This window comes from Phycodurus eques, chromosome 12 (genome assembly GCF_024500275.1).
Source record: "Phycodurus eques isolate BA_2022a chromosome 12, UOR_Pequ_1.1, whole genome shotgun sequence".
NCBI classification, from domain to species: Eukaryota; Metazoa; Chordata; class Actinopteri; order Syngnathiformes; family Syngnathidae; genus Phycodurus; species Phycodurus eques.
In genome coordinates, this window is record NC_084536.1 from 17,172,501 (window position 1) to 17,198,933 (window position 26,433).

The 26,433-nt window shown below is 41.3% G+C and overlaps 2 protein-coding genes across 6 annotated transcripts; one reads left to right on the plus strand and one right to left on the minus strand.

Annotated features, from left to right (window-relative positions):
• Nucleotides 1-5,922: 5,922 nt before the first annotated feature.
• On the plus strand, nt 5,923-15,373 carry hnrnpa3 (heterogeneous nuclear ribonucleoprotein A3). Of its 5 annotated transcripts, none has more exons than XM_061691486.1 (11): nt 5,923-6,033; nt 7,309-7,431; nt 7,571-7,717; nt 7,801-8,011; nt 8,099-8,188; nt 8,283-8,354; nt 8,929-8,970; nt 9,037-9,174; nt 9,971-10,087; nt 10,153-10,216; nt 10,320-10,795. In XM_061691486.1, exons 1-10 carry the CDS (start codon nt 6,028-6,030, stop codon nt 10,203-10,205), a joined length of 999 nt encoding a protein of 332 aa, XP_061547470.1. In that variant the 5' UTR covers nt 5,923-6,027; the 3' UTR covers nt 10,206-10,216; nt 10,320-10,795. The 5 variants fall into 5 exon arrangements, with proteins under 5 accessions (XP_061547470.1, XP_061547471.1, XP_061547468.1 ...); XM_061691487.1 differs by lacking the exon at nt 5,923-6,033 and adding an exon at nt 6,055-6,411; XM_061691484.1 differs by lacking the exons at nt 5,923-6,033; nt 10,320-10,795 and adding exons at nt 6,432-6,650; nt 11,228-15,373.
• nfe2l2a (nfe2 like bZIP transcription factor 2a) lies at nt 13,184-25,182 on the minus strand. Its single transcript, XM_061691481.1, is given in 6 exon segments — nt 13,184-15,477; nt 17,883-18,083; nt 18,170-18,262; nt 19,204-19,230; nt 19,232-19,489; nt 24,951-25,182. Coding segments are annotated over 6 exon segments (1,818 nt in total). The 5' UTR covers nt 24,987-25,182; the 3' UTR covers nt 13,184-14,274.
• Between the last annotated feature and the right edge of the window lie 1,251 nt (nt 25,183-26,433).

Here is a 26,433-nt window from a genome sequence, read left to right on the forward strand (position 1 = left end):
ACGCAAAGCTTTACCAATCTCCTGTACATTGAATACTGATTCTATTTATATTTGCTGTGATTTATACCCAGTTTCCTCGATGCGAGTGAACAGGAAACAGATGCATGGAATTGTTCTTCCCCTGAATTCCTCAGGGAGCGATTGTAGTCCACACCGATGTGTGAGACCGGCTTTGTACTTGCATGTGAAAAGGTGTAGACAGTATCTAAATGGACTGCTTGGTTTCCCTCTTCTGGGTGTCCGTTTCCTCACAGTTTCCATGTGCGTATGTCCGTCTGGCCACAACACAGGTTATCTACTGCAGGTTCGCTCCCTGATGTGCATGTGGAGCCAAGTCCATGCCTCATCAGGACAAGGTCAACAACCTACAATACAATAACAATACAAACAGAAATAAATATATGTTCAACTTTAAAAGTGGGTCTTTAATGAGACTTGCCATTCATCTAGTATTTTGCTCCTAAAAAGAATGTGTTCCCTATCATGACACAGTGATGGGAACAAAATAAACAAATATAATTCAAATTGGAGATGACTGTCAGACATGTCATGACAGGGGGAAAATAACCCTTTCATGTCGAGTAAACCTGTTCAGCATCTGTGTGCTGTGATGAGAGGAAAAGCTTTGCCTTTTCATGGACCATGCTGTCATCTAGTGGAGCTTAGCTAAAAACCTTGTTGGTGTTTTCTATTGAATTCTTGCACATACTGTACAGTGTTTGTATGTGAAGAGCGTGTATTTTGACATGCAGCAGCTCTTTTTGTATATAGATTTTTGCTTTGAAATGAATGATTTTGAGTGTAGTAATATTTTTAGGTGACACCTTTTTGTATGCTGTGTCTAGTCAACACAAAGCCAAAGCAGCATTGCAATGGAAGCGTTTAACCCAGCATACACTTCAATGGCGCATGCTTCATTGATTCTCAGTGTAGTGGTACGCGGGCTCCCTCTACTGGTGTGCGAAAGAATCACTACCTAAGTACAGTCCCGTCGTATTTAAACTCTTCAGTACGTTGAACATTAAACTTTTATTTAGGTCATTTTTTTATTTCACTTTTACGTGCAATACCTATTAATTGAATCATTTAAGTACAGCTTTTATCCGATTTACTGCATTGCAGAGTCAATAACCATTCAGGATTTGTCGGATGGGTCAGAGGTTGGGTCACTTTTACCAAACACTGGATTCAATTATTAAACCATCTGTTGCGTCAGAGATGCCCATCCCACAACATAAATCGAAATACATTGATTTCATAACCCAACTATTTGTATCAGCTGTTGGGTTTGAGTTTGATCAAGAACATTGTGTTACAGGTACACCACTATTGAGTTGGGAAAGCGCCGCCTTCTGGAATATGCCATTTTCTTTTCTGATTCCTGCTTTTTCTTTCACCTGAGACTGGGACCTGCTAGGAATTATTTAATGTTAGTAATTCTAACTAGAAAATACCTTTGCAGGATAATCAGTGAGGCGTGGTGGATGGACTGGTGAGCACATCTACCTCACAGTACAAAGGTTGTGGGTTCACATTTGGGTTTTGGCCATCCAGTGTGGAGTTTGCATGTTCTCCCTGTACCTGTGTAGGGTTTTCTCCGGGTATTCCGGTTTCCTCCCATTTTACAAAAACATCCACGGTAGGTTAATTGAAGACTTGCAACCTGGGTGTCCATAAGTGGAACTGAGAATGGATGAATACTTTAGACCATTTTTTATGTCGCATTGGATTATCTCATCAGCAAAATCACATTGGATTAGTTGATCAGCAAAATCACCTCTTAACCCATTTTGGGGTATCCATACAATCCAAACCCAACACACAGGGTCACACCCATAACCCAGCCCAGCTGGTTAATAATAACCACTCTCAAGTTTAACCCAGCAATTTTAAGAGTGTAGTAGTTACTTGCATCATTTCATCACACAAACACACACGCACTTGTCTGACGATTTACTGCATACATGTTATTTTGCTGAAGTGTTGCTCCACAGCCACTGCTCACCAGATATACAGCTCACCATAATTTGCAGTTGTAATTCTTAATTATTTTAATATGGCTTTCTTTTAAGTGCAGCCTTTTAGTCCACGCAACGATGTCATCGCCTCCGCCAGCATGTGAGTCAATGGATTGCTTTATTACACAACGCATAATAAGCAAGAACAGATTGTTAAAACATTTTAATGATAGCTATGAAATGTTCATTTTTATTCTTTTTTTCCTATTTTTTAAAGCAAATGAGTTGTTCATTACTATTAGATCTCAGAGCAACGTTGCTGTGACGAGTAGCTCTAAATGACACACAACAGGCGCCTGATATATATCTCCTTTTAAGAAGGCTGCATCCTTCAAACTGCACCCCACAAAATTACAAATGGGGGCATTCTATTCAGACATTATTTATCAGGCTTGTTGCGCTCCGTGGTGATGATCGTAAGTTTATAAGTTCTCTTGTCAGTATGAAAAACTAACATACCTGCCCCGTTAGTTTATGATGGCTACAGAGCAGCACTAATACATCAGGTTTATTTATACAGAATGACACAAGCACTAAAGCAAGTACATTCATCAAACGCACTTACTGTACTGAAATGAAAGGCAAGAAAGCAAAATCCACCATTTAACAGTGGTACCGGTACGTATAACAAAAATTTATTTATATGGCACTTTTTCAAAGACAATTTTCACAAATGGCAAATATATGACTTAACATTTAAAAGGCAAGTTTGACTATCCAGAATTAATATTATTTACATTTTGAATAGTTGGAATTTTCATCTAAGATCTGTAACATAATTGTGACAAAAAGGACAGGTAGCTCGTCTAAACAGTTCAGTTTTGCCTAGTCAAAACCGAATTACGGATACCTGCAATGTTATTTCGCCTGGGGCAAATGGGGTCACATTTGCCATTGATGTGGATGGGGTTTCTCATTACAGATTTCTACAATTCAGCTGCCAATATCTGCTAGTGAATTACAGATATATGCAATAGAATTGCATATTGAATTGAGGTGAATTAAAGATATCTTGAACTAGAATTCTGACTCGTCAGAATCAAATTGTAGATATCACGACTTATAGATATCTACAGCGCTTGTCCCACTCTTTTAAAAGAACAATAGCCATCCATCCATCCATTTTCTACACCGCTTGTCCTCGTTTTGGTCGAAATTATGAGCTGGAACGGGAACCACACTGGACTGGTCACCCGCCAATTGCAGGACACTTATAGACAAACAACCTTTGTTCATGTTGAGTCTTAAATTTACTTAACATGAATTTGGGGGGATGTTTGGGGGATGTGAGAACAGAACAGAGCACTCAGCAGGACATGCAAACTCCTTGATTTTGTCTTACTTGCTCCAAAGATAAATCAACAATCAATTCCTCAGAATAGACAAAATTAAATGAACTTAAAATGAATCGACCGTTATGCTCATCCTCCAGTTCAAACTTGCAAGCTCGTGTTTGAGCCACTTCCTGTCAACTATCTTCCAACTCCAAGCTATCTTTGCTGTAACATAGACAGGTCAAAACACAAGGCATGTCTGCTTTTGGACTGATTATAAATACTTAGCGTTACCAGTGTCAGAACAGCATTAGCCTTTTTTATTGGGGTTGTATTTTCCTCACACAGGACAGTAAAGTTAATCACAAGTATTTGAGCCAGAAAGCAGGCATATATTCGGACGTGCCGGTTAGGCTCAAGCATCTAGCTCACAGATCATACACATCCAATCGTGCTTGTCAGAATATCTAACTAAGGAAGCGAATACTAGCCTCTATGTCATGTTTACCCCGTTACAAATAACAGCTTTAAAAAAAAAAATACAAATCTCTATTGCACCTAATCACAACATTGCTAAGTGTACCATAAATAAACAGAGGACATGGACAAAAATGCCTCGGCAGTAAGTTTTTCTATGATGGTTACTTTGCACGGTGAACAAGTGGTTAGCACAGTTCTGAGTTTGGGGCTTTGAACCCAGGCTAAGACCACCCGCTACACACATGAAGACAACTGAGCTGTCTTTGTCCCGATTTTGCCCCTTCCTGACCAAGGATGTCAAATGTCAGACTATTTTATGTCTTATAAGATTATCTTTAGCTCCGATGTGTGTTGAGTGCATTTATCCCAAGAATAGTGTCCAAAACGGGTCGGGCCCGACAATCTTACATATTGAACATGTTCAATATTTACGACTAAAAATCTTTGCATGTGGGGAAAGCCGGGTCATGACGTTTTTAGGATGTGAAACAGAATGTAGCCAATCAAGAAGCGTAATGTAAATAAATAAGTAGTGTAAATAAAAACAAACATGTCTTACCCAATGTCTTTTTTTTTTATAAAAGTGGGTCCCCGAGACCGCAAGAAGTATTTTCCAATGCCCATGTCTTTTTGAAACGTCAATGGCATTTAACACCGGTCCCGCGTCTGGCAACCTTCAGAAACACTCGTGTAACATCGGCCCATACCCGGAAGTGTTTTTTCGTCTTCGGTTTTGTTCGATGATGTGTGACCACGCAAGATTTCTGCATCTGAGGACTTGCTTGTCGATCGGTGGTGGAACTGAATCTTTGTGTGGTGTTGTGTGTTGAGATTACCAGAGCACACCACACACAATACAACCAAAACTGTTAAATGCCTAATTTCTTTTTTTTAATCTTTATGTATGGGGTCTTTCACAGATCAAAAAAAAATATTTTAAGATTTGAAAAATCCTTATTTGTGTACCAAGCCTAAAGCCTTCCTGTGTGGAGTTTGCATGTTCTCCCCGCACTTGGGTGGGCTATCTCATGGTTACTCAGGTTTATTGATGCACAGGAATAAAACGTACTACCCTTAGAAAATACATGCAAGTAGAACATGCAAACTCCACACAGGAAGGCCAGATGAGATTCGAACCCTTAACCTCAGAACTGTGAGGCAGATGCGGTAACCACTAGCTGCACCATGCTGCTAAATCATGGATCATTATTTGTTATATTGTTATGTACCAATGAATCAGTATTTGTACATAATTTACTGTTGCTGTTGGGTGGGTCGAAGTACACACTTTTACGTGAACATATTTAGGGAAGGAAGTGAGAGGATCAAGGATGTATGAAAGGAAGGGATGAAGGATGGATAAGGATGATGCAAGCAAGAGATGTATGAAAGAAAGGGAGGAAGGAGGGAATGGTGAAGGATGAAAGAAAGGATGACAAAAACAAGGAAGGACAAAAGGAAAGGGTGGAAGGGAAGACAGGGAGGGATGACGGATGCACCAAAGTAGGAAGGCAAGGAAGTGAAGAAAGAAGAAAGGGAGAGTGGAAGGAACGATGTAACAAGGATGAAAGGAAGAATGGAAGGATAAAAGGAAAATTGAAGGAAGGAAACAAAAATATGAAAGGAAGAGAGGACAATTGCGATACACGGATGTATGAAAGATAGGATGTAAGAAAGAAAGAATTAGGAAGGAAGGAAGGAAGTATCACCTCCACTTTTAGGGTCTCCGCCAAGTCCCTCAAACCCTAATTTGAAACCCAAACCCTGGCTTGTTTGAAACCCCAACTACAAACCTGAACCCCGGCTATAATCGCATTTTGAAAACCTACTTTGAATTGACGAGATTAAACTGAGTTTCATGAATGTAATTGTGATTGGTAAGTGTAATATAACATAAAATGAAAACTACTTCAAGGTTTTTACGTAATCTTGACCCGCTCTGTAATAGTGAACGCGTTATAATACCTTTTTCTGACAAGTCTTTTTTCCAGGCATGTGATATCTCTTCAACCGCTAGATGGCGCAAACTGTTTGCTATTTCATGTAATTGCCAGTGTAAAAAACACGAAAGATGCCATTACTAAAACCTTTCGTTTGAAGAGGGAAAATAATTTCATCTAATACTAGTATCACACGAGTCTTATGTTCTATTTGGTTTCGTGGCGACGAAGAACAATCTGGAACGCTCTAATGACGTGGGCGGGTGGACACGGTCACGTGACCAGCTCCGTCTCGTTACTAAAGTGGACATCAAAATGGAGGTTGGATTCCATGCATTTTTTTTTAATCCCCGTTAATTAACCGTGTCGGTTGCATGTCGGGGGCTATGGTGTCAACAAAGCACTTTGACACGACTGACAGAGCTGACGTTGCGTCTTTTATCTTTGTTGCTCGTGTTATCAAAGCTCGCGCTGAGGTTTGAATTAGCATGTGAGCTAGCGGTAGCACGTCGCCGTGAGGGGTCCTCGATTGTATAAACAACCATTTTAAACTTGCACCGTTTGAGGTGTTAGCGAGGAAATTTGATTTGTTAAGTTGTGAATGTTGTAATTAATTAAGTCAGATCGTGTGCTGCATGTTTTAAATGCGACAGACCTCGTAGCTTAAATGCACTGCAATTAACTGTGTGCCAAAAGAAGGTACTGCGTCTGTATACCATTTTAAAATTAACTTATTTTTTTTTTGGTGCAGGTACAGCGGATAACTGCATATAGTTTCAGTCGAGTACAGAGAAAGTGGATTCAATAGCAGTATTGGACAGGTACCGAAGGAAGGCAGAAAAATAGTTTAAACTAAAGGAAGAATGCAAATTTAAAAAGGGAGTATGAAGGAAGGAAGGAAAGAAGAAAAAAGCAGGTCTAAAGTGGAAGGAAGGGAGGTAAGGAAGGCAGAAAAGCAGGTTTAAGTGCAGGAAGAAGGGATGTAATTATGCATGATTAAGGGGTAGGAAGGAAAAGATGCCATGGAAAAAAAGCAGGTCAGAAGGAAGGAAGGTAAGTTTCAGCAAAGGAAAGATGGAAAAATAAATCCAAAAAGAAAAAACTATGAGGGAAGGAATAAGGTCAGGAAGGAAAGGTGTCCAGGAAGGAAAATGTAAATGTAATTGAACACATTTGAAGTGTATTTGTACCTACTCTTTGCTCACTCTGTGGGCTAATATGTGGTGATTAGTTTGAAATTGACACAGCCCACAAGAAAATTTGAATAGTTGTATTGTTAACTATACACAACATAAGCAATCTCAGCGTCAAGAGCTAGTTCCTGAATGCAGTACTGAGTTTAGTCGACACAGTTAGAGAGGTATTAATTTAACAGCATGTTTATTTTTTTGCGGTGGTGCAAAGAGGTGAAGTATTTCTCTCATTTTACATAAAACAGTAATAACAAATGTACACTAAAATGTTAAATTAATACCTCAATCATATTAAAACCCGGTTTAGTTAAGGCATGTTTTTTTCACTGAATCTCAGGTGTGCATGTTGTGAACTGAGTATTTGGTGTAGAAAGTGTTTTTCATTGCCACCATACATGTGCAGGACCATGACTGTAAAGAACCAGAGCAGCTCAGGAAGCTCTTTATTGGTGGCCTGAGCTTCGAAACCACAGAGGAGAGTTTACGGGCCCATTTCGAGCAATGGGGATCACTGACAGACTGTGTGGTATGTTTTTAAGTGTTCCCACGTGGAACAAATTTAATTACCTTCATAGCGGAACAATACTACGATTTCTTGAATGAATATCTACGGACAGTAGTTAGTTTGGCATTGTATTTTATGACACAATGATGTTGTGTCTTAGGTGATGAGAGACCCGGGCAGCAAGCGGTCGAGAGGTTTTGGCTTTGTGACCTACTCTTCCATGGTGGAGGTTGACGACGCCATGAAAGAAAGGCCTCATAAAGTAGACGGCCGAGTTGTAGAGCCCAAGAGGGCCGTGTCCCGAGAGGTATCCAAATTACATGGCAGGAGCACATGTGACACACTTGTGGTTATAGCTCACTGTGATAGTGTTAATCACTCTTGCTTCAGGACTCCAATAAACCAGGGGCACATCTGACAGTGAAGAAGATCTTTGTTGGTGGAATTAAGGAGGACACAGAAGAGTACCACATCCGAGACTATTTCAAGAAGTACGGAAAGATCGAAAGCATCGACATCATGGAGGAACGCTCCACTGGCAAGAAAAGAGGCTTCTGCTTCGTCACTTTTGACGATCATGACACCGTCGACAAAATTGTCGGTATGTGATTATTTGCTTGCCAATCAGACCTTTTTAAGGGATGTGGTCAGTGTGGCAAGTTTTTCAATTCTACATTTTGCCTTAAAGCTCAGAAATACCACACCATCAACTCGCACAATTGTGAAGTCAGAAAAGCGCTCTCGAAGCAAGAAATGAATGTAATGTCCAACAGCAGGGGTAAGCACATGTTCCATGAGTGGATAATTTCTATGTACATATTGATTTGCATAATTGTATGTTGACTTTAAGTTTACCATTGTATCCATTTCAGGGAGGAGTGGAGGCTCTGGTAACTTCATGGATAGAAGTAATAATTTTGGAGGTGGTGGCAGCTATGGTCGTGGTGCGTAGTCTTTGTGAGACACTTGAACATAATTTTCAGTTCCTGAAAAGGTTTATAATTGCTTAGAGGCCACAAAAGGGCAGCAAGTCATTATGTATAAATGAAGCTCTGCAACTCATTTGAACATCGTTGCTTGGCACCATGATGGTGCCAAAACACTACATTAATTGTTTTGGCCTGGCACAAAAAAACGGCAAATAAGGTATTCAATAAAAACTTAGCAAAATTGTAAATTTTCCAATGCCAGACCGCAAATATGCAAGGCTGCACTGTAGTGGAAATAAACATTTTCATCATAACACATTTATTAACTGTATAGGCAATGTTTAAAGTAACATTGTAATGTTCATATTTGGCTATAATGTTAATTACCTTACCATATTGACCAAGAAATATCCAGTGATTGGAATTCTAACAATTTGAATCACTATTTGCATTCCAGTTACTGAGTCTCAGTTCCCCAATCCAAAAAGCCATGACTTAGTATGAATTTGTTATTGCTCCTTGAATGCATGAAAATGAGTTAGCCAATGTATTTTATTTAACGACAAATGGGGACACTCTTGCTTCCTAGATAACTACGGTGGAGGACGAGGTGGCTATGATGATTTTGATGGTGAGTAGTTGTTTGACGTTTTTTGGGCTGAACAGGCATTAACTATAATATTTGTCATTTCTTTAGGAACTGGTGGAAATTATGGTGGTGGTGGAGGAGGAGGAGGTTATGGAGGACGTGGGAACTATGGAGGGGGCAGCTATGGTAATCAAGGTGGTGGATATGGTGGCGGCTGTGATGGAGGTTATCGAGGTAGTAGTGGAGGTAAGGGCTTTAAAAATTTCCAGAAATGCTTCATACAGTGGAACCTCTTAAAGTCGCTTATGCACCTCATGGCTGATTTTGTAACATTAACTGTCTGACAACTAAACAATTGACGGCTATCAGGAAACGCTAACATAGCAGTACTGCTCTTTGCAAAGGGATGTTATCAAATGAATGACTGAACTAGCACACAAAAATTGGTAACAGTGTTTAACAGCAGTTAGCAGAACACTTCTGGTCAGTACTAGTAATCAACTCTTCTATTGTTACACTGAAATAACACTAATGCTGGACAAAAGTAGTTGGACACTTCTGGAGCATTTTCTGGTAAAGCAGGGTATACTCATACCAATAATAGGGCCCCTTCTGAAAGTTTATGCTGAGCGATTTTCCTGTTGTGTGGGGTGTGGTAACTGATTTTCTTCCCATATCTGCTCAGGAAAGGTTGGTTGGTGATTCTAAAACATGTCTCCCAGTAAAAATGAAAAGACGTAACAGTATAGTTTCTTCTATTTCTACAACTACTAGTTCTTAGTATTTTCTGGCAGCCTTGATGCCTGTCACAGTTCAGTCTTGGTACTGTGGGGATGTGTCCTGTTCATCTTGAGTGCATCACACTCTACAAGAGCATGTTAATTTTGTATTTATTTATTTCCCCTTCAACATTCCAACATTTGTTTTCTCCAAATTTGACTAGCTTTAGGGTATCGTGGAATTGAGGTTACACTGTAGTTGTGTTTGAGAGAATATTGGTAATAAAAGCTTCTGCTAAAGTGAATATCGCTTGTGTTTTCAGGATACGGCGGGGGTGGAAATTACAATGATTGTGGCAACTATGGTGGCAATCAGTCCAACTACGGGCCCATGAAGGGAAACAATTTTGGTGGCAGAAACTCAGGTGGACCGTATGGAGGTGAGTTGTCCTCTCCGGTGCAAAAAGTCAGCGAGTTATCAGAACTTAGTCTATTTCTTTCTCAGGTGGCTATGGCTCCAGCGGCGGCAGTGGTGGTTATGGCTCACGGCGCTATTAAACATTACATGGGTAAGTTGCAATCGGCTCTCACAGCGACCCTTGAAGCAGAGTACAGAGTCAGCTCATGCAAGTGCAGAATAACTATTTGTTCTATCCTGTATCCATTCAACAGGCTTCAGTTCTTAGCAGGAGAGGCGAGGCGATGAGCAAAGGAAATGTCAGGAAAGCTGCAGGTTACTTTGAGGCATTAGAGGAGCACACGAGTCAGACTGTTTGTGGAAGAAGGACTGTACATTCAAATCAAGACACGTGCGCATCGCATTGATACCTTGTTATGATAGATGTTTGCCTGCAAAGCCACTGTTCCCCTCTGTGCGTTTCAAGTGTGGGTGTTGTACCTGTGGTGTCAGGGGTTGAGAGAGTTCTATTTCTTTTTGTAATCTAAAGCCCGTTGTTTATATCTTTTATTTTTCATTGTTCAATATGACTTAGATTAACCTGGTTTTCCCGCATTAGTGTAGTTGTAACAGTTCCTCAGATGATTCAAGTGTGTTTTGATGTATGTGAACACAGTAAAACCCTCAGTGTCTGGATTAGATTTCAGGGATTCTAGTTTGTTCAAAGCCCGAATAAAAATGGTGTAGTGAAGTGAGGTTGTGTTGCCTGCCTGATGTATGCAATGATGGACATGGCAATGATGGGTAGCGCTAGGCCATCCACCGTAGCATTATAGGAGCCACGAGTGCCTGCAGCATCACTAGTGTGGAGGATTGCAGATGGCGGTCAGACAGCACGTCTTCAGCCAGCGCCAGCACAGTGGACCAGTCAGCATTGTGAAAGAGAGAGAGGGGAGGAGGCGGCAGCGAGCACAACGCCAGCACGGAGGAGGCTTGCAGAGTCAAGGCTAGCTAAACCTTCCCGAAGCCAGCTAGCAAATGGACGTTGGGGGGGGGGGCAGCAGCCTGTTGAGTCAGTTTACCCACTAAATACTATAGGTGTCAGACTTGAGAAGGGAGTATTTCACAAGAGCTGACTTACAGGAGCGAGCAGGTAAGAGTAACCACTTTGCTTGATTTGCAGATGTGGAAAGAGGCGGGAAATCTGTAAAGACGCAGTAACATGGAAGGGTCTGGATGGGTAAGACTTTTTTCCAAATATTATCCAAGGCTGCTATTTTTTTAACGGGTAAATCTTGGCAGAAGTTGTCCGTTATTCCATGGTGACCTTCATAATGAATGAATGGTGCACAATCGCCAGTACTTTATTTTTTTTGTGTTGCTTTGAGTCAGTGCGGGTAAAGTGACACGACCCCTCCCATTGTTGGTGCGAGCAGTCAGCCAGCCTGTCAACTTCTGCCCTTTTTTGGGTACCGCGAGATTGTAGAATGAATAATGCAAAACGTGCTTATGAAGAGTGGCTGCTATAGGAGGCAATACATGCACCCATCACTCGCCGACAAATTCCACGTAACAATACATGAATGCGGTTGTGAAATTAATGTTTGCAACCAATTGGCACGTCTACAATTGGTGAAAAATACTATACACTCACTGCCAAGACACTTAACTAGCATGGCTAACATCCAGTTTTTCCTGCTCTTTTCACAAAGTAGAGAAGAGCAGAGAAGTACCTACTCATTTTCTGAGAAATAAGTACTTCTGTTGTACTACAACATTCATTCATTCATCTTCCGTTCCGCTTATCCTCACTAGGGTCGCATTTTGATTTTATTTAGAAAAATGTGAACTATTTCTTTGTTTATTAATGTGCGTACAAAGTGCATTCAATGGAAATCAGTTATTTCCCTAAACATTTTAGATGTGATGTTAAACTGATATTTTTGCTAATGTTATCATACCATCAGAATCTGATACTGGCTCGTGGCCTGCAAGTCAAAGACGACAGCTTGAAACAGGAGGCATAACTTGGCCACTTCTAATTAATGGCTTGCCATGCCTTCCTCACAAAACCTATGTAGAGGCAGACCATTTTGACACAATAGAAAAATTCTTGACTTCAGTAGCCTAACCTTGTAACTGAAACATGACTAGCTAAGTAGTTTAGCTTCCGAAAAACTTAGCTGTGGTTGTAGGGCGAGGCTCCAAGGGAACATTGCAGTGATAGAAACCTCCAAGCTAATTGCTTATCATCAATGCACAAGGAGTGATTTGATGGCCCCATCCTATTCAGTCTAGCCTGGCCAGGCTATAATTTAATTTACAATACCTGTTGTTGGCACTGCATTTGTTAATGTTGTTTATTTTTAAATTATTGGATCTTTAAAATAAGTGGATCTAATCCATCAACAGTCTGAATTTTGTATAAAATGTATATGAATATATGACACAGAGTAGGAAGTTAAGGTCACTACACAACACAAATGAGGGTGTGTGCGTGCTTTTAACATTCAAGAGACTATGTATGATTTGGCCTGCAATAAAGATATTTTAATGGATGTTTTTTTGTTTTTGTGTAAAGTTGTTGGTGAGAATGTTTACACATTTTCAAAAGTAAATTTGTGACGTGGTTTTTACCTGTTTATTACCTATGTCGCTTGCATTTGTACACACACACACACACACACACACACGCAATATGTGGGCTTGACAGTTTAAGGTAGTGTTTGTGTATAAAAGCGCATGGTGGGCAAATGGTGATTGTGTTGAGAACGCAGGCCCAGTCGGATCATTGTAAAAGTGTCATACATCAACAATTGTGGCCTTTGTTGTGCAACACAAATGCAGCGGGTGTGACTTAAGCGATGTGAGATCTCCGTATTAAAAGATTTAGGTGACTGTACAAACAGTGCTGTAAATGAAGGGGAGCTGATTGGGTAATTGTTTAAAAGCCGATAAACACTTTGGTATCTCAACCAAGTTCTATTTATATGCAGCTTTATGGGCCTGCCAAGTCCAGAAGTAACTTAAACAGAAGTTATGTAATGCCTCAAACGTTACATCGATCTGGCATCAATCTGTTTCAGGCTGTAGTACAGCTGCACAATGCTCTGCTTTCATAACAAAAAGGGAGGCCATATAGCTTTGGATGATTTATTGAAAAGCATAAGAACCTGCGCAGCAAATCATAGTGTATATAGTTAAAAATCTTCCATTTAGCATACAGAAACTATACAGTGAGAATATTTACACATACAGTAATCTCAAGATTTATATCATGTCTATTTACAAATAATCACATAGAATATGAGTATAAAAGAAAATATAAAAAATATTCATAACATCCAAGAAGAACCAAAACTTTACAATAGTTCTGCAGAGCTACTAGTTTTGCACAAAGTACCAGTTCCAAAACCAAACCGTGATTTTATTTTATTTTTGCCGGAAAAAAATTATTCGGGGGGGTTGCACAAAACACAGAAGTGGCTGCAAATTCTTACACTGGAACACAAGCGATTAATTGAAGATGTATTTTGCTGTGGGTCTGAATTGGGGTGCAGATAGGGTTAGTTTTTGTATGCATTATGAGTCACCATGGAATCAAAAGAACCATTCACCCCCCCAGAATCATATTTTCGCCTCCCATATGTTCCCCATCCTCCAGTAAATAGCCTGCGAGCTAAACACTTGGGTGGTCTAACAAACCCAAATGCCAAGTTTTATGGATTGTTTTGACTTTTATCACTAGTTCAGCCTTGGTGGAGGTCTATGATAAACTTAGTAGCTCTAGTTACATATGATCATGATAACATTGCTAAAACAAAACTTGGCCTAAGACTTGTACAGCGCTGGATACACGTGTGTGTATATAAACTTTAGTTCAGTTCAGTAGTGTTTAGAAAATGTTGAATGTTTTGTGTTCCATTCTTCCAAAGTTATTTTATCAAATGTATTCTAATTAGAATCCTTTTTTTCTATTAATACAAATAAAAAGAATTCAAAGTTGTTTACCTGTCAGCCATTATTCCACTGCTTTTTACTGACGTTTTAAGTTTTTGCCGTGGTTTTGTTTCCGGACCGGTATCGAGTTACTTTATGCATGTATAGTATCGAAGTCAAAATGTTGGTATTGTGACAACACTAAGCGCTACTGATGCTTAAAGCTGAGAATGTCATTGCATAGTGCGACTATGTGACTGCTGTACCTTACTAGAAAGACAGGCGCTGGTCTTAGCTCTTGATCAAAGTCTTTTTAGTGCGAGGAACAAGGAAGACGCTGCCTTCGGTCGACTGCTGCAGAGAGAAGTCGGTCGGCGAGATGGAGTTGCCATCCTCGTCCCTGAGCATGCTGAACACTTCCAGGTAAAGGCTATTCAGCTTCCTCTTCATCTCTCTCAGGCTGTTTACGTTGCGGGACTTCTCGCCCAGCAGACGCTCTTTCTCCTCCTTGAGTGAGTCCAGGTCCAGCTCCAGCCCCACGATGTTCTCCATCTTGCGCTTGCGGCAGTTCTGGGCTGCCACCTTGTTCTTGCCGCGGCGGCGAATGTCCCTGACCAGGGCTAGCTGGGCCTCATTCAGTTGGTTCTTTGAGATCAGCTCGTTGTAGTCGTCGACAGGCACGTTAATGATCATGTCAACGCTGAAGGGGATCTTGAGGGCCTTGGCCTTCTGCTCGTCCCTGGAGTGACGCAAATCCGATCTTCTCTTGCGTTTGTCTTTAGTGAAGGGCGAGGAGCTCTGCCCGTTGTCTTCCGCCGGATCCATTTCTTTTTTGGGCTCGTCCTGCTGGATTTGAACCTGGTCCGCTAATGTGGGCAGAGGAAATGCTTGCTGAACATCATCAGGTTGAAAGTTTAAAGAGAACATCTCAGAGTAGTCAGATTTTGTGCTGCCAGGGTTCTGGTCCATCTCCTCCATGTCAGAATCGCTGCCGTCAAAACCCTCATCTCCATATAGAGATTTCCCAGGCGAGCAAGTGTCGGGACTTGAGGAGAGGCCAGAGTCTAAGTCGGGCACTTCTGCAGATGCATTATGTCTGCCCCGTTCAAACGTATCACCGGGTGAGAGGCTGTACAATTTCTGAACATCGGACATGATATTGTATTCTTTTCCCTCAAGGTCCTGCTGACTGCTGCTCTCCTCCAAACTGGTGTCAGGGTAAAATGTGTTGCAAAAGCTATTAAGGTTGAAATGAGTGTTTAACTGGGGAACTTCTGACTTCATTCGGTTCACATTGTCTGCTGGTGTCACGCTGGGAACTGAGCTATCAAATGTATTCATAAAAACTGTAGGACACACATTTAAATTGTTTTTCTCTTCTACTGGACTAGACATTGGGTAAAAAGAGTAGTTTGGATCCTGTGCTTCAGTGCTATTTGGGAGAGGATAGGTCGTTGTCTCTAGTGTGTCCTCCATTTGTAGGCTCAGACAGTGCTAAAAGAAAAAAAGGAAAAATAAATCAAAAGCAGCTCTAATGCCAAACTTTTTGTGTGAATATGTAGTATATGTGTAGTATAAGTTACCAAGATGAAATCCTTGACAATCCTAAGACTTTTTTTGATCCTGATAGGCCACTATACTTCCTGCTATAGCGTGCAAGTAAGAGAGTCTAATTGAGCCAAAGTGTTTGGCAGACACACCAGTAGCGTGTTATTAATTTTCGGCTTGAGTCATACAGATTCTCTGCAAAATTTGTGTCACAACTGGGAACTAATTGACTAATTAAAAACAATGTGGCTCAGGACAGGGAAAGTCTGCAAAATATTTTATTTTCCAAAAACAGCACTGTAATACAACCGCAATTCAAATGAAGTTGGGACGTTGTGTTAAACATAAATAAAAAGAGAATACAATGATTTGCAAATCATGTTCGACCTATATTTAATTGAATAGACTACAAAGACAAGATATTTAATGTTCAAACTGATACACTTTATTGTTTTTAGCCAATAATCATTAACTTAGAATTTTATGGCTGCAACACGTTCCACAAAAGCTGGGACAGGGTCATGTTTACCACTGTGTTACATCACCTTTTCTTTTAACAACATTCAATAAACGTTTGGGAACTGAGGAAACTAATTGTTGAAGCTTTGTAGGTGGAATTCTTTCCCATTCTTGCTTGATGTACAGCTTCAGCTATTCAACAGTCCGGGGTCTCCGTTGTTGTATTTTACGCTTCATTATGCGCCACACATTTTCAATGGAAGACAGGTCTGGACTGCAGGCAGGCCAGTCTAGTACCTGCACTCTAGTACCTGCACTCTTTTACTATGAACGTGTTACACGCTGTTGTAACACGTGCAGAATGTGGTTTGGCTGGAATAAGCAGGGGTGAAAAAGACATTGCTTGGATGGCAGCATATGTTTCTCCAAAGCCTGTATGTACCTTTCAGCATTAATGGTGCCTTCACAGATGTGTACGTTACCCATGCCATTGGCACTAACACAGCCCCATACCATCACAGATGCTGGCTTTTGAACTTTGCGTCCATAACAGTCCGGATGATTATTTTCCTCTTTGGCCCGGGAGGACACGACATCCACAATTTCCAAAAACAATTTGAAATGTGGACTCGTCGGACCACAGAACACTTTTCCACTTTGCATCAGTCCGTCTTAGATGAGCTCGGGCCCAGAGAAGCCGGCAGCGTTTCTGGGTGTTGTTGATAAATGGCTTTTGCTTTGCATAGAGTTTCAAATTGCACTTACGGATGTAGCACTAAACTGTATTTACTGACATTGGTTTTTTGAAGTGTTCTTGACCCCATGTACTGATATCCTTTACACATTGATGTCTGTTTTTGATGCAGTGTCGCCTGAGGGATCGAAGGTCACGGGCATTCAATATTGGTTTTCGGCCTTGCCGCTTGCATGCAGTGATTTCTCCAGATTCTCTGAACCTTTTGATGATATTACGGACCGTAGATGATGAAATCCCTAAATTCCTTGCAATTGTACGTTGAGGAACATTGTCCTTAAACTGTTCGAGTATTTTCTCATGCACTTGTTCACAAAGTGGTGAACCTCGCCCCATCGTTGCTTGTGAATGAGTGAGCAATTCAGGGAAGCTCCTTTTATACCCAATCATGGCACCCACCTGTTCCCAATTAGCCTGTTCACCCGTGGGATGTTCCAAACAGGTGTTTGATGAGCATTCCTCAACTTTCTCAGTCTTTTGCAACCTGTCCCAGCTTTTTTGGAACGTGTTGCAGTCATAAAATTCTAAGTTAATGATTATTTGCTAAAAACAATCAAGTTTATCAGTTTGAACATTAAATATCTTCTCTTTGTAGTGTATTCAATTAAATATAGGTTGAACATGATTTGCAAATCATTGTATTCCGTTTTTATTTATTTAACACAATGTCCCAACTTCATTGGAATTGGGGTTGTATGTAATCTACAGTACATGTTCATAGATATAACTGAATCTTTATTCTGTGTGACTGTTTACCACAGCACCCTTGGCTAAATCTGGTTGTAGGCTACTCTGTCCCACTTGCCCCCAACGCAAAACCCTTTGTGCTCATTTGCGTAATGGCTGGATGTCCCGCCTTAGTGTGCCAGCAAGGTGGGTCCAGTGTTATCTCTGAGACGCAGCAGGAAGAGGCTCGTCGAGAGCATGTCAGTACAGGCGACTGCTGTTAAAAGTGAGCCTCACCCAGTACCTCGAGCTGTTATCAACGCCTTCCCAAAAAGAAAAGGTTAAAGATTGCCACACTTCTACTGTTGCACTGCCAACGTCAAAACTTTAGTAATTAAAATGGAGGTGTGTGTGTGTTCGCAGATTTGCCCTGTGGACAAGAGTACTCTTTGGTTAATTGCGCAGCTCGTACCTGCAGCTCAGGAAGTGACAGCAGCTCCATCCAGGCCTGTTCGATATCCAAAGGTATCTTCTGTGGCTGGGATGCTATCATAGGACCTGGTGAAAGCGTAAGTGGGGCCAAAGATGGTTGCTCGGGGGACATCATGGCAACGCTGCTGCTGCGGCTACTCTCAACAGAGACATCACTCGTGTCCAGGGAAACGGAGGCATCCTGTGAGTTAGAGTGTGGTTATGAATGTTTCACAAAGGTTGTGTTGAAAGGCAACCATGTAAGAGTGGTGGTTAAGAGCGTCTTACCTCATTTTCCTCGATGGGAAACGTCTCTGCGAGGAGCTGCAAGCATTCGTCAAATGACAAAGTCCCAGCACCCTGTTGTGTGAAGCTCACGTCCTGCAAATAGAGGGTGAAAGGGCTATTATGTACCAGCTAGCAGGTGGCAATTTTTTAAAATGTGTATAGTGTGGTACCTTGACTTACAAGTGCCCCAACTTAGGAGTTTTTCAAGTTCAAGCCATTGCTTAGTCGATCAAGGTAATAGGAAGATTTATCACGAGGGGGCGGGGAAAACTTTTGAGGTACTGTAATGCCCTCGCACGAGGGGAAGGAGAGCCACGGTCACCGATGCACTTTCAGCCGTTCATGGAACGGTACAGTCGAACACACAAGCACAAAAGAAAACCGGCTAACCGACTCCAGCTCCTGACGTCACTCACTAGGCCACGCTACTTGAAAAGTGAGCTAAAGCCAAGATGTCAAAACTTAATATTCTTTTTATCTTATGCTGTTTACTTAAGTTTACAAAGTATTTATTTAAAAAAAAAAAAAACACTCAAACATGACTAGAGCTGGCACATGCAATGGACTCTTTAAAAAAAAAGCACATCCAACACATGGAATACTACAGTATGTATAGTAATTACACTTTATAAAACCAGTTTATTGTCTTTGCATTCTTGTTTCTTTAACAATACTGTACTATTTTTGCTTTGGTGAAAATATGTAGCAATTTATTTTTTATTTGTTTTTATTATTTTTTTCACAGGGCTGGAACAGATTAATGGCATTTTAATGAATTTCAATTGGCAAAATGTAATTGATGTACAATTAGATTGAGTTATGAGCTTAATCACAGCAAGATTTAAACTTGTTAATGAAGGTAAAGCAGTATATTGTATAGAAGTCTGTAGATTCTAAGAAGCAAAAACTACAGGGCCACCTTTGCCTCACTAATGACATGAGGCGGTAACATAGCAACCACGAGGCCACAGCCTATCAAAAGAAACGGGAGAGGCTTGGGCCTGTCATGCATAACAGTGTTCACGTGCGGGTACCTGTGCTACCGCCAGAGGCGTGGGAGCTAACTGCGGCGTGGTAGGCCGACTGCAGCGGGGTGCTGGGCAGCGGTCGCGGCACGTACTCCCCTGTCTCTTCGTCCAGCTGTAGCTGTGCCAGCAGAGCCTTCTCCTGCTCGCGGAGGAGGTGCAACCTCTTCTCCTCCGCCAGCTCCTGCTGCCTCTGCAGCTCGTGCTCCTTCTGACGGTGGCTGTAGTCGAACACCTCACGCCGGGCTCCCAGATCGATGTCCTGCCTCCACAGAATGTCGATCAGGTCCATGTCCTGGGCACAAAAGCCGCCGCTACGTTAGGATTGGACCCGCGCAGTGGGATGATGAGCGAAGGGAGGACAAACTGAGCCAGCCTGTGGTGAACGTGGCTGCAACTGCCACACCCTGTCCCTCGCTGCACCTTCCACGACAACGCCGCCATAAACGGCACAGCTGAATAATGGATGGAGTTCTCTCTTTAGCCAGTTGACACCACACACAAAACAGTCCTCCCCTCATACTTGCATTATGTTAAGGTGGGAATGAATTTGTCACACTCAAGTTAACTTGTACAGTAGAAGCCTCATTCACCCATACCATATGTTCCAGTACACCTGAAGGCCACCCATCAATTTTCTATAGTGCTTATCCTTATTAGGGGCTTGGGTGAGCTGGAGCCTATTCCATCAGCTGACTGCTGAAGAGGTGGGATACACCCTGGAATGATTGCCAGCCAATCACGGAAAATAAAGAAAACCATTCACATCTATGGTACATTTACGGTCTTCAATAAACCTATAGGTGTGTGTTTGGGATGTGGGAAGAAGCTCAAGTAACTGGAGAAAACCCATGCAAACACGGGGAGAACAAAGGCAAAAGTCGAGATTCAAACTCCGAACCTCAGAACTATTAGGCAGACGTTGCAACCACTATTCCGTCATCAAGCAAAAATGATGAACACAGCACTCAAGTCGCACAAATCTCATGAAGTCACGCGAGACTTCAGCATATCCTCTGAGACTTCAGTCAAGTGAGCATCTAAAGGAAAACGTGATGATGACCATATGAGCAGAAATGAAACTTATTGCAACACATTTCTGTCCTGTCCTCTACTTCTGTATAGGCCATGCTTCTGTCCCGTGACAAAGGGTGAGTAGTTCGATTTTACTTTAACTGAACAATGGTTCACTTCTTTTTACAATTGTACGACAGTTCCGGCTGTGAAAAACCCTATCCCTGAAGTCGACTTGCCATCTGCAACCCTCCCTAACCTTCTTCCTAAACACTACAGTGAGTACTTTTGTCTTCATTTAGGTGAGATTCTTATTCATTTTTTGTGTAACATTTATTGAGTTTTTGTGGAACAGATTGTTTAACTTTAGAGTTTCCACTGTAAAGAAAGTCAGTGACTAATATGTCTGCTTCAGTTTAGAAATTTTCTAGATGTGCAGAAAATGGATGGATGGATCTTATTTGCGGTATGATTTTGACTAAATACAGGTATTTGTATTTCATCTTTCGTCAATGATGATAAGCCTCTGCTGGGTGGGCACTCAAAGATAAAAGGGATTTGCCTTTTTAAACAAGGAGATTCTAAAATAAACTGCCACTGCTCCCTTATTTGAGTTACCAGAACTTATTTACAGAAGGAAACTATTTCACAAGCGCCCGGAATGTTTCATCAACCCAACATGCATGGAAGTGTTTAAAGCATGTGACTTGTATATGGCTCAGAAGTAGACATAATTCATAGGGCTTTCATACAGTGGTCTCAAGGAAAGGAAGGCTAGCTAGGGCCCAAAGCTGAACCAAACAGTATGTATGACTCAGTGACCTACTCCTTGCCTCTGTGTTGCATCAGAGATTAGAAGATTACTCAAACTGTCCATTTTGCATTTACATGGGCCCCCAACAGGAGAGCTGGGCAGACACCAGACATCCTCATTTTTAGGAAGAGACTCAAAATGTCAGTGGGATGTCAAAACACAATTCCTGTTCCAGACACACGGCCTGCTGGCCATTATCTCATCACAAATCATATGAGCAACTTTAAACAACAGCTTACCGTCACCAGGCCTCCATTGGCACCAGAACAAGGAAACTACTCCATTAAAATGAAGACGCATTTCCCTGTTCTCACTGCCAAACAATGAGCAGTTCTATACAACATGCTAAACTGCATGCCTTCCCTTTAGACAACCACTATTTTGTTGTTAACATTTTAAACTATTACAGATACACCATGAGAACAAGTCACACATGGGGCTGTCAAAGTGGGTGAGAGTTGAGAAGACTGTGTGTGTGTGTGTGTGTCGGGGTTGTTTGTTGAACTCTGTACCGCTTTATACTCACAAGGGTCGCGGGCGTGCTGGAGCCTATCCCAGCTATCTTCGGGCGGGAGGCGGAATACACCCTGAACTGGTCGCCAGCCAATCGCAGGACACATAAACAAACAAGCATTTGCACTCACATTCACACCTACGGGCAATTTAGAGTCTGCGATCAACCTACCATGCATGTTTTTGGGATGTGGGAGGAAACCCACACAGACACGGGGAGAACATGCAAACGCCACACAGACGGGGCCGGGATTTGAACCCCGGTCCACTGAACTGTAAGGCAGATGTGCTAACCAGTTGTCCACTGTTCGTTGAACTCTATTTAAAAAAAAAAAAAAAAAAAAAAAGGTCTTCAGAGGGGCACGCTCCTTTTATCGTATATCAGCTAACATACCCCCCTTGACGGCTCATGATAGAACACACATGTTCCAAACAGCCCAGAGTGGCTCCACTAATCCTCATGGATTTTGGAAGACCTTAATAATGATAACTTCCCTCTCTGGACCAGTACATTCAATGGCAAGAGCATTAAGAAAATATTATTCTCAGTGTGTGTGTATGGGGGGGGCATATACACATCGATATCTACTGTACACATATACACTATTGGTCATAAGTTTTAACACCCCAAATGTTCCCATAACTGAAGTTATGGGAACTTTCTGAAAAAAGTTCAGAATTCCCACTTTTATTTCATGGTATTTACTTCTAGATGTGTTAAAAAAAAAAAAAAAAAACTCAGCACAGAGCACCTTTAGTCTGAAGCCACCCACTTTTGAAGTGAGCAAAGGTATTGGAACAGACATTATTCAATTAACTTAAAGTGAATAACATTTAATATATGGTGGCATAACCCTTGCTTGCAATAACTGCATCAAGCCTGCAACCCATTGACTTCACCAGACTGTTGCATTCTTCATTTTAAATGCTTTTCCAGGCCTTTACTGCAGCCTCCTTCAGTTGTTTGTTTCTGGGGGTTTCTCCCTGCAGTCTCCTCTTTGGGAGGTGAAATGCACGCTCTATTGGGTTAAGGTCCAGTGATTGACTTGGCCAGTCTAAGACCTTCCACTTGTTCCCCCCTGATGAAGTCCTTTGTTGTGTTGGCAGTGTGTTTTGGGTCATTGTCTTGTTGTATGATGAAGCCTCTCCCGATTAGTTTGGATGCATTTTTCTGTAAATTGCCAGACAAAATGGTTTTGTAGATGTCAAAGACTGCTACCATCTTGCGTTATATCATCAATAAACATTAGTGAGCCAGTTCCAAATTGGACATTCAGGACATTCCAAATTGTTGTATTGGCTATGCCCAGTGTTTGCGCAATAGCTCTGATCAATTTTCCCTCTTCTCTCAGCTTTAAAATGGTTTGCTTTTCTCCCATACAAAGGTCTCTGGTCTTCATGTTTGCTTAACAACAAATGCAGTTTTCACAGGTGAAACCCAAAGCCAAAAACAAGCACTATCTAATGTTTATGCAATCAATCTAAAAAGAAACACCTGAGCAACTACAAACACCCACCAAAAGGTACTCTGTCCTGAGTTGTTTAACACATCTAGATGTAAATACCATGAAATAAAAGCTAGAATTTTGAACTTTTGTCTCATATTCATCTTTTGATCTGAAACCCAAATGTCTTCAGTATACAATAAAAACAAAGGAATTGACCTTGTCGTTCCAGTAGTTTTGGAGGGGACCGCGCGCTTGTGTGTGCGTGTGCGTGTTTATCTTGTGACAGTGTACTCAACTCACTTCACAACAAGCAACAGTTTGGTGCATAGTGAACAGTTCTAAAATGCTTCACACTGTTTATTGCTACTCCCAGTTGAAGTTGACTGTCAAAATAGACACACACAAAAAAAGAAAATTACATCTTGTGTATTTAAAAGAACCACATTGATTTTCCTTAGGTAAACCCGTTTAGCTTGATGCTAACAAACATGGCAAAACAACAGAGATGGGCTAACAAATAGCATCAGTGAATAGTGGTGTTTTTAACTCTTTAAAAAGCTATTTAAACACAAACAGTGCAGCAACACATGTAGGCAGACGACAATGTAACAATAATCACAGGCATATATTCTTTATCCTCTATGAAAACGACTTATAACTGCAGCTTACTGAGCACTGTGTTCATGTATATATCCGTTTGTCCGTAGTATACTGCCCCCAGAAAGACCAGCACGATGTCCATTGAAGTGAAGCAAAATATGTCGCAAAAACTGTTAAATTCTTTACATTCAATTTAATTGTCATTACAGTATTTTAAAAAATAAAGATCAATATTATACTGCCATTTTACTTATTACAAAAAGTAATAAACACATTACTAAGCATTTTTGGGGGGCTGGAACGGATTAATGGCACAATTACATTCATTTCAATGGAGAAAGATTTGAGATGCATGTGTTGAATTCCATTCTTATTTGTATTATTTATTTTATTTGGTTATTAATATTATTAATCAGGTCAGATCAGGTCTACACTGCCAACTAGCCACAGTAATAAACATTGATGAATTAAAAATCAGTGTCAATCAAAACTGAGCATTACAGGGCGTCCGCGTTGTACGCGACGTTGTTCCGTGGCGACGTAACACGGGTAGCCTGTGTACGTAAGAAGCAAACTAAAGGCTACACAGCAGTATTCATAATTACAGTATCTATTCGTATTGGGAGGGGGGACACACTATTTAAAACAATCAAACGTATGTATGACGTATCCACGCTGCTACGTATAGTAATTTATTGTGCGCCGTTCGCAACTCAGAAACGTATGCCGTCGTAAAAAGGACGCCCTGTGCGCTATTCTTTTCGCGGCAGCTCTCACGGGGTCGTGTACCTAATGTTATGGCCAGTGAAAGTCCATTTGGGCATGTTCGAGCATGTTCACCTCTAGCGAAATCCATGTTACTTCACGTGTCCAGTAATTATCTAGAATTTAGGGGGGGGGGGTGGGGGGGGGGGGGGGGTTCCTTCCGAGCCGTACACCAGCTTCCACGCCGGTTCGGTATTATAATGATTTATTACAGAGAAAGAAGCAGCGTAATAAGATGAGTTCGGGCTGGTTGTAACTGGTTCCGCCTCCTCTGTATCAGATCTGAGGTGATCACATGCTATTCTAGGGAACTTGGGCAAAAAGAAAACAACACGCTGCTTTTCTACTTTAGACAACTCGTCGTGAACAAGCCACACATCGTATTTTATACACAAAAAAAAAAACGGTTCAGTTCTAATGAGTTCAAAAAATAAAATAAAAAAGACGTCACAACTTCATGACTTGCAGAATAGAGAAAAGGGAAAGCGTTCCTCTTCAATTGGAACCTTGTGATGCAATAACATATTGTCATATTAGTAAGGCATAAATATTTGTGGGGGGACATTTCAGCTAAGCTGTCATATACACGTCGTTTTATTTACCTGTTGTCCGGAATGCATCACCTCCATTTCCATCATCGTGGACTTCAGCCCCTCCGTAACCTTGTTAAACGCGGCCAAAATATTTTGGGGGTTTTCCTCGGTCGTCTGGTTCAAAAAGGGCCAGCAGATAGTCCGTCTCGGTGGCTGAATATTGGAGAAAATATGACTTCCTCTTATCCAAGCAACGTCACGGGAAAGTGTGGTCCTCCCCACCGAGCTGCTCCTTCCCGTTTGTCACCCGCCCCTCCTCGCCCCCTCCTCACCGGCCCACGAGGCGTGTGGGACGGCTTGAGCTCGCTGCTTTAACTCGCTGTGTACCGGATCATATGTTCAGACACTCCACCGGAGGTGCAATTTTTGACACGTTATGACGTTTATTATAAAGGATTTCACGTGTTGCTATGAAACAGTCAAGTGTTTATAAAATAATAAATCAAAAAAAACAAAGATATTGCGCAGTTGAGTAGGTCACAAGACGAGAGGTTTTGGTTGTTTCACAGCGCCCCTTGCTGGTCGATGATGCTGGAGGGATTGGGCGGGCCCTGGCACTCAGAGCTCTCAAGCCACCCAAACACTACAGAAGACAACGTTTTTCACGTTTAATTGATTTATTCGTGCACATTGTCTATTTACACAACATACACTACTCACACAAAAAAAGTTAAGGGTATTGGGCTTTCAGGTGAAGTTTCAGGAAAGTTTTGAATTTACATGTTCAACGTTTCAGTACTTTTTGCACAACATGCGAGAGAGATGAACAGCAAAATTGGCAATAGCTGTTTGAGCCCCGAATGGACCAATTAATGTCCTGGTTCAATCTGAATTGGTATGTAAACAGTCCTCTGACTGTTGTTCACATTTGGAGTTAATGAGACCAAGATGACAATAGATCAACAGTACCTCGCCATTGCGAGGCTTCAAACAGGATGGGAAGATGCCACTAAGCTTAAAGTGACATCAGCAGAGGAGAGTACAAAAATTGGACTCAAATAAGAGTACTGTTACTTTAGAATCTGACTCAAGTAAAAGTCCAAATTAGTCCTGCAAATAATTACTTGGCTAAGAGTACTCAATGATAAAACTAATCAAGTACTTAGTAACAGGTATGTAAGTTATGATTTGTTATTTTCTCTTTAAACACTATGAGTCTCAAATAGACAAAAATATAACATACGAATGTCCAACTTCAAATATCACTTTTAAAATAAAATAAATCATATTCAAATAACATAAATTACATGAAATGTTGCCACAAGAAGTGGTATGAATTATGTTAACTTTCTATGCTTACACTCATGAAACAGCACAACAGCCTCTCCAGGCAGAGATTTCATAGTTCGAAGTAGAGTTCTTGTAGGCTGAAATGTGGACAGTTTTAGGCAACACAGAAGACAGCGCATGGCATACAGTAGCTTTTCTTTTTCATAGTCTGAAAGGTACCGCAATTTCTCGTGTATAACGCACATGTATAATACGCACCCCC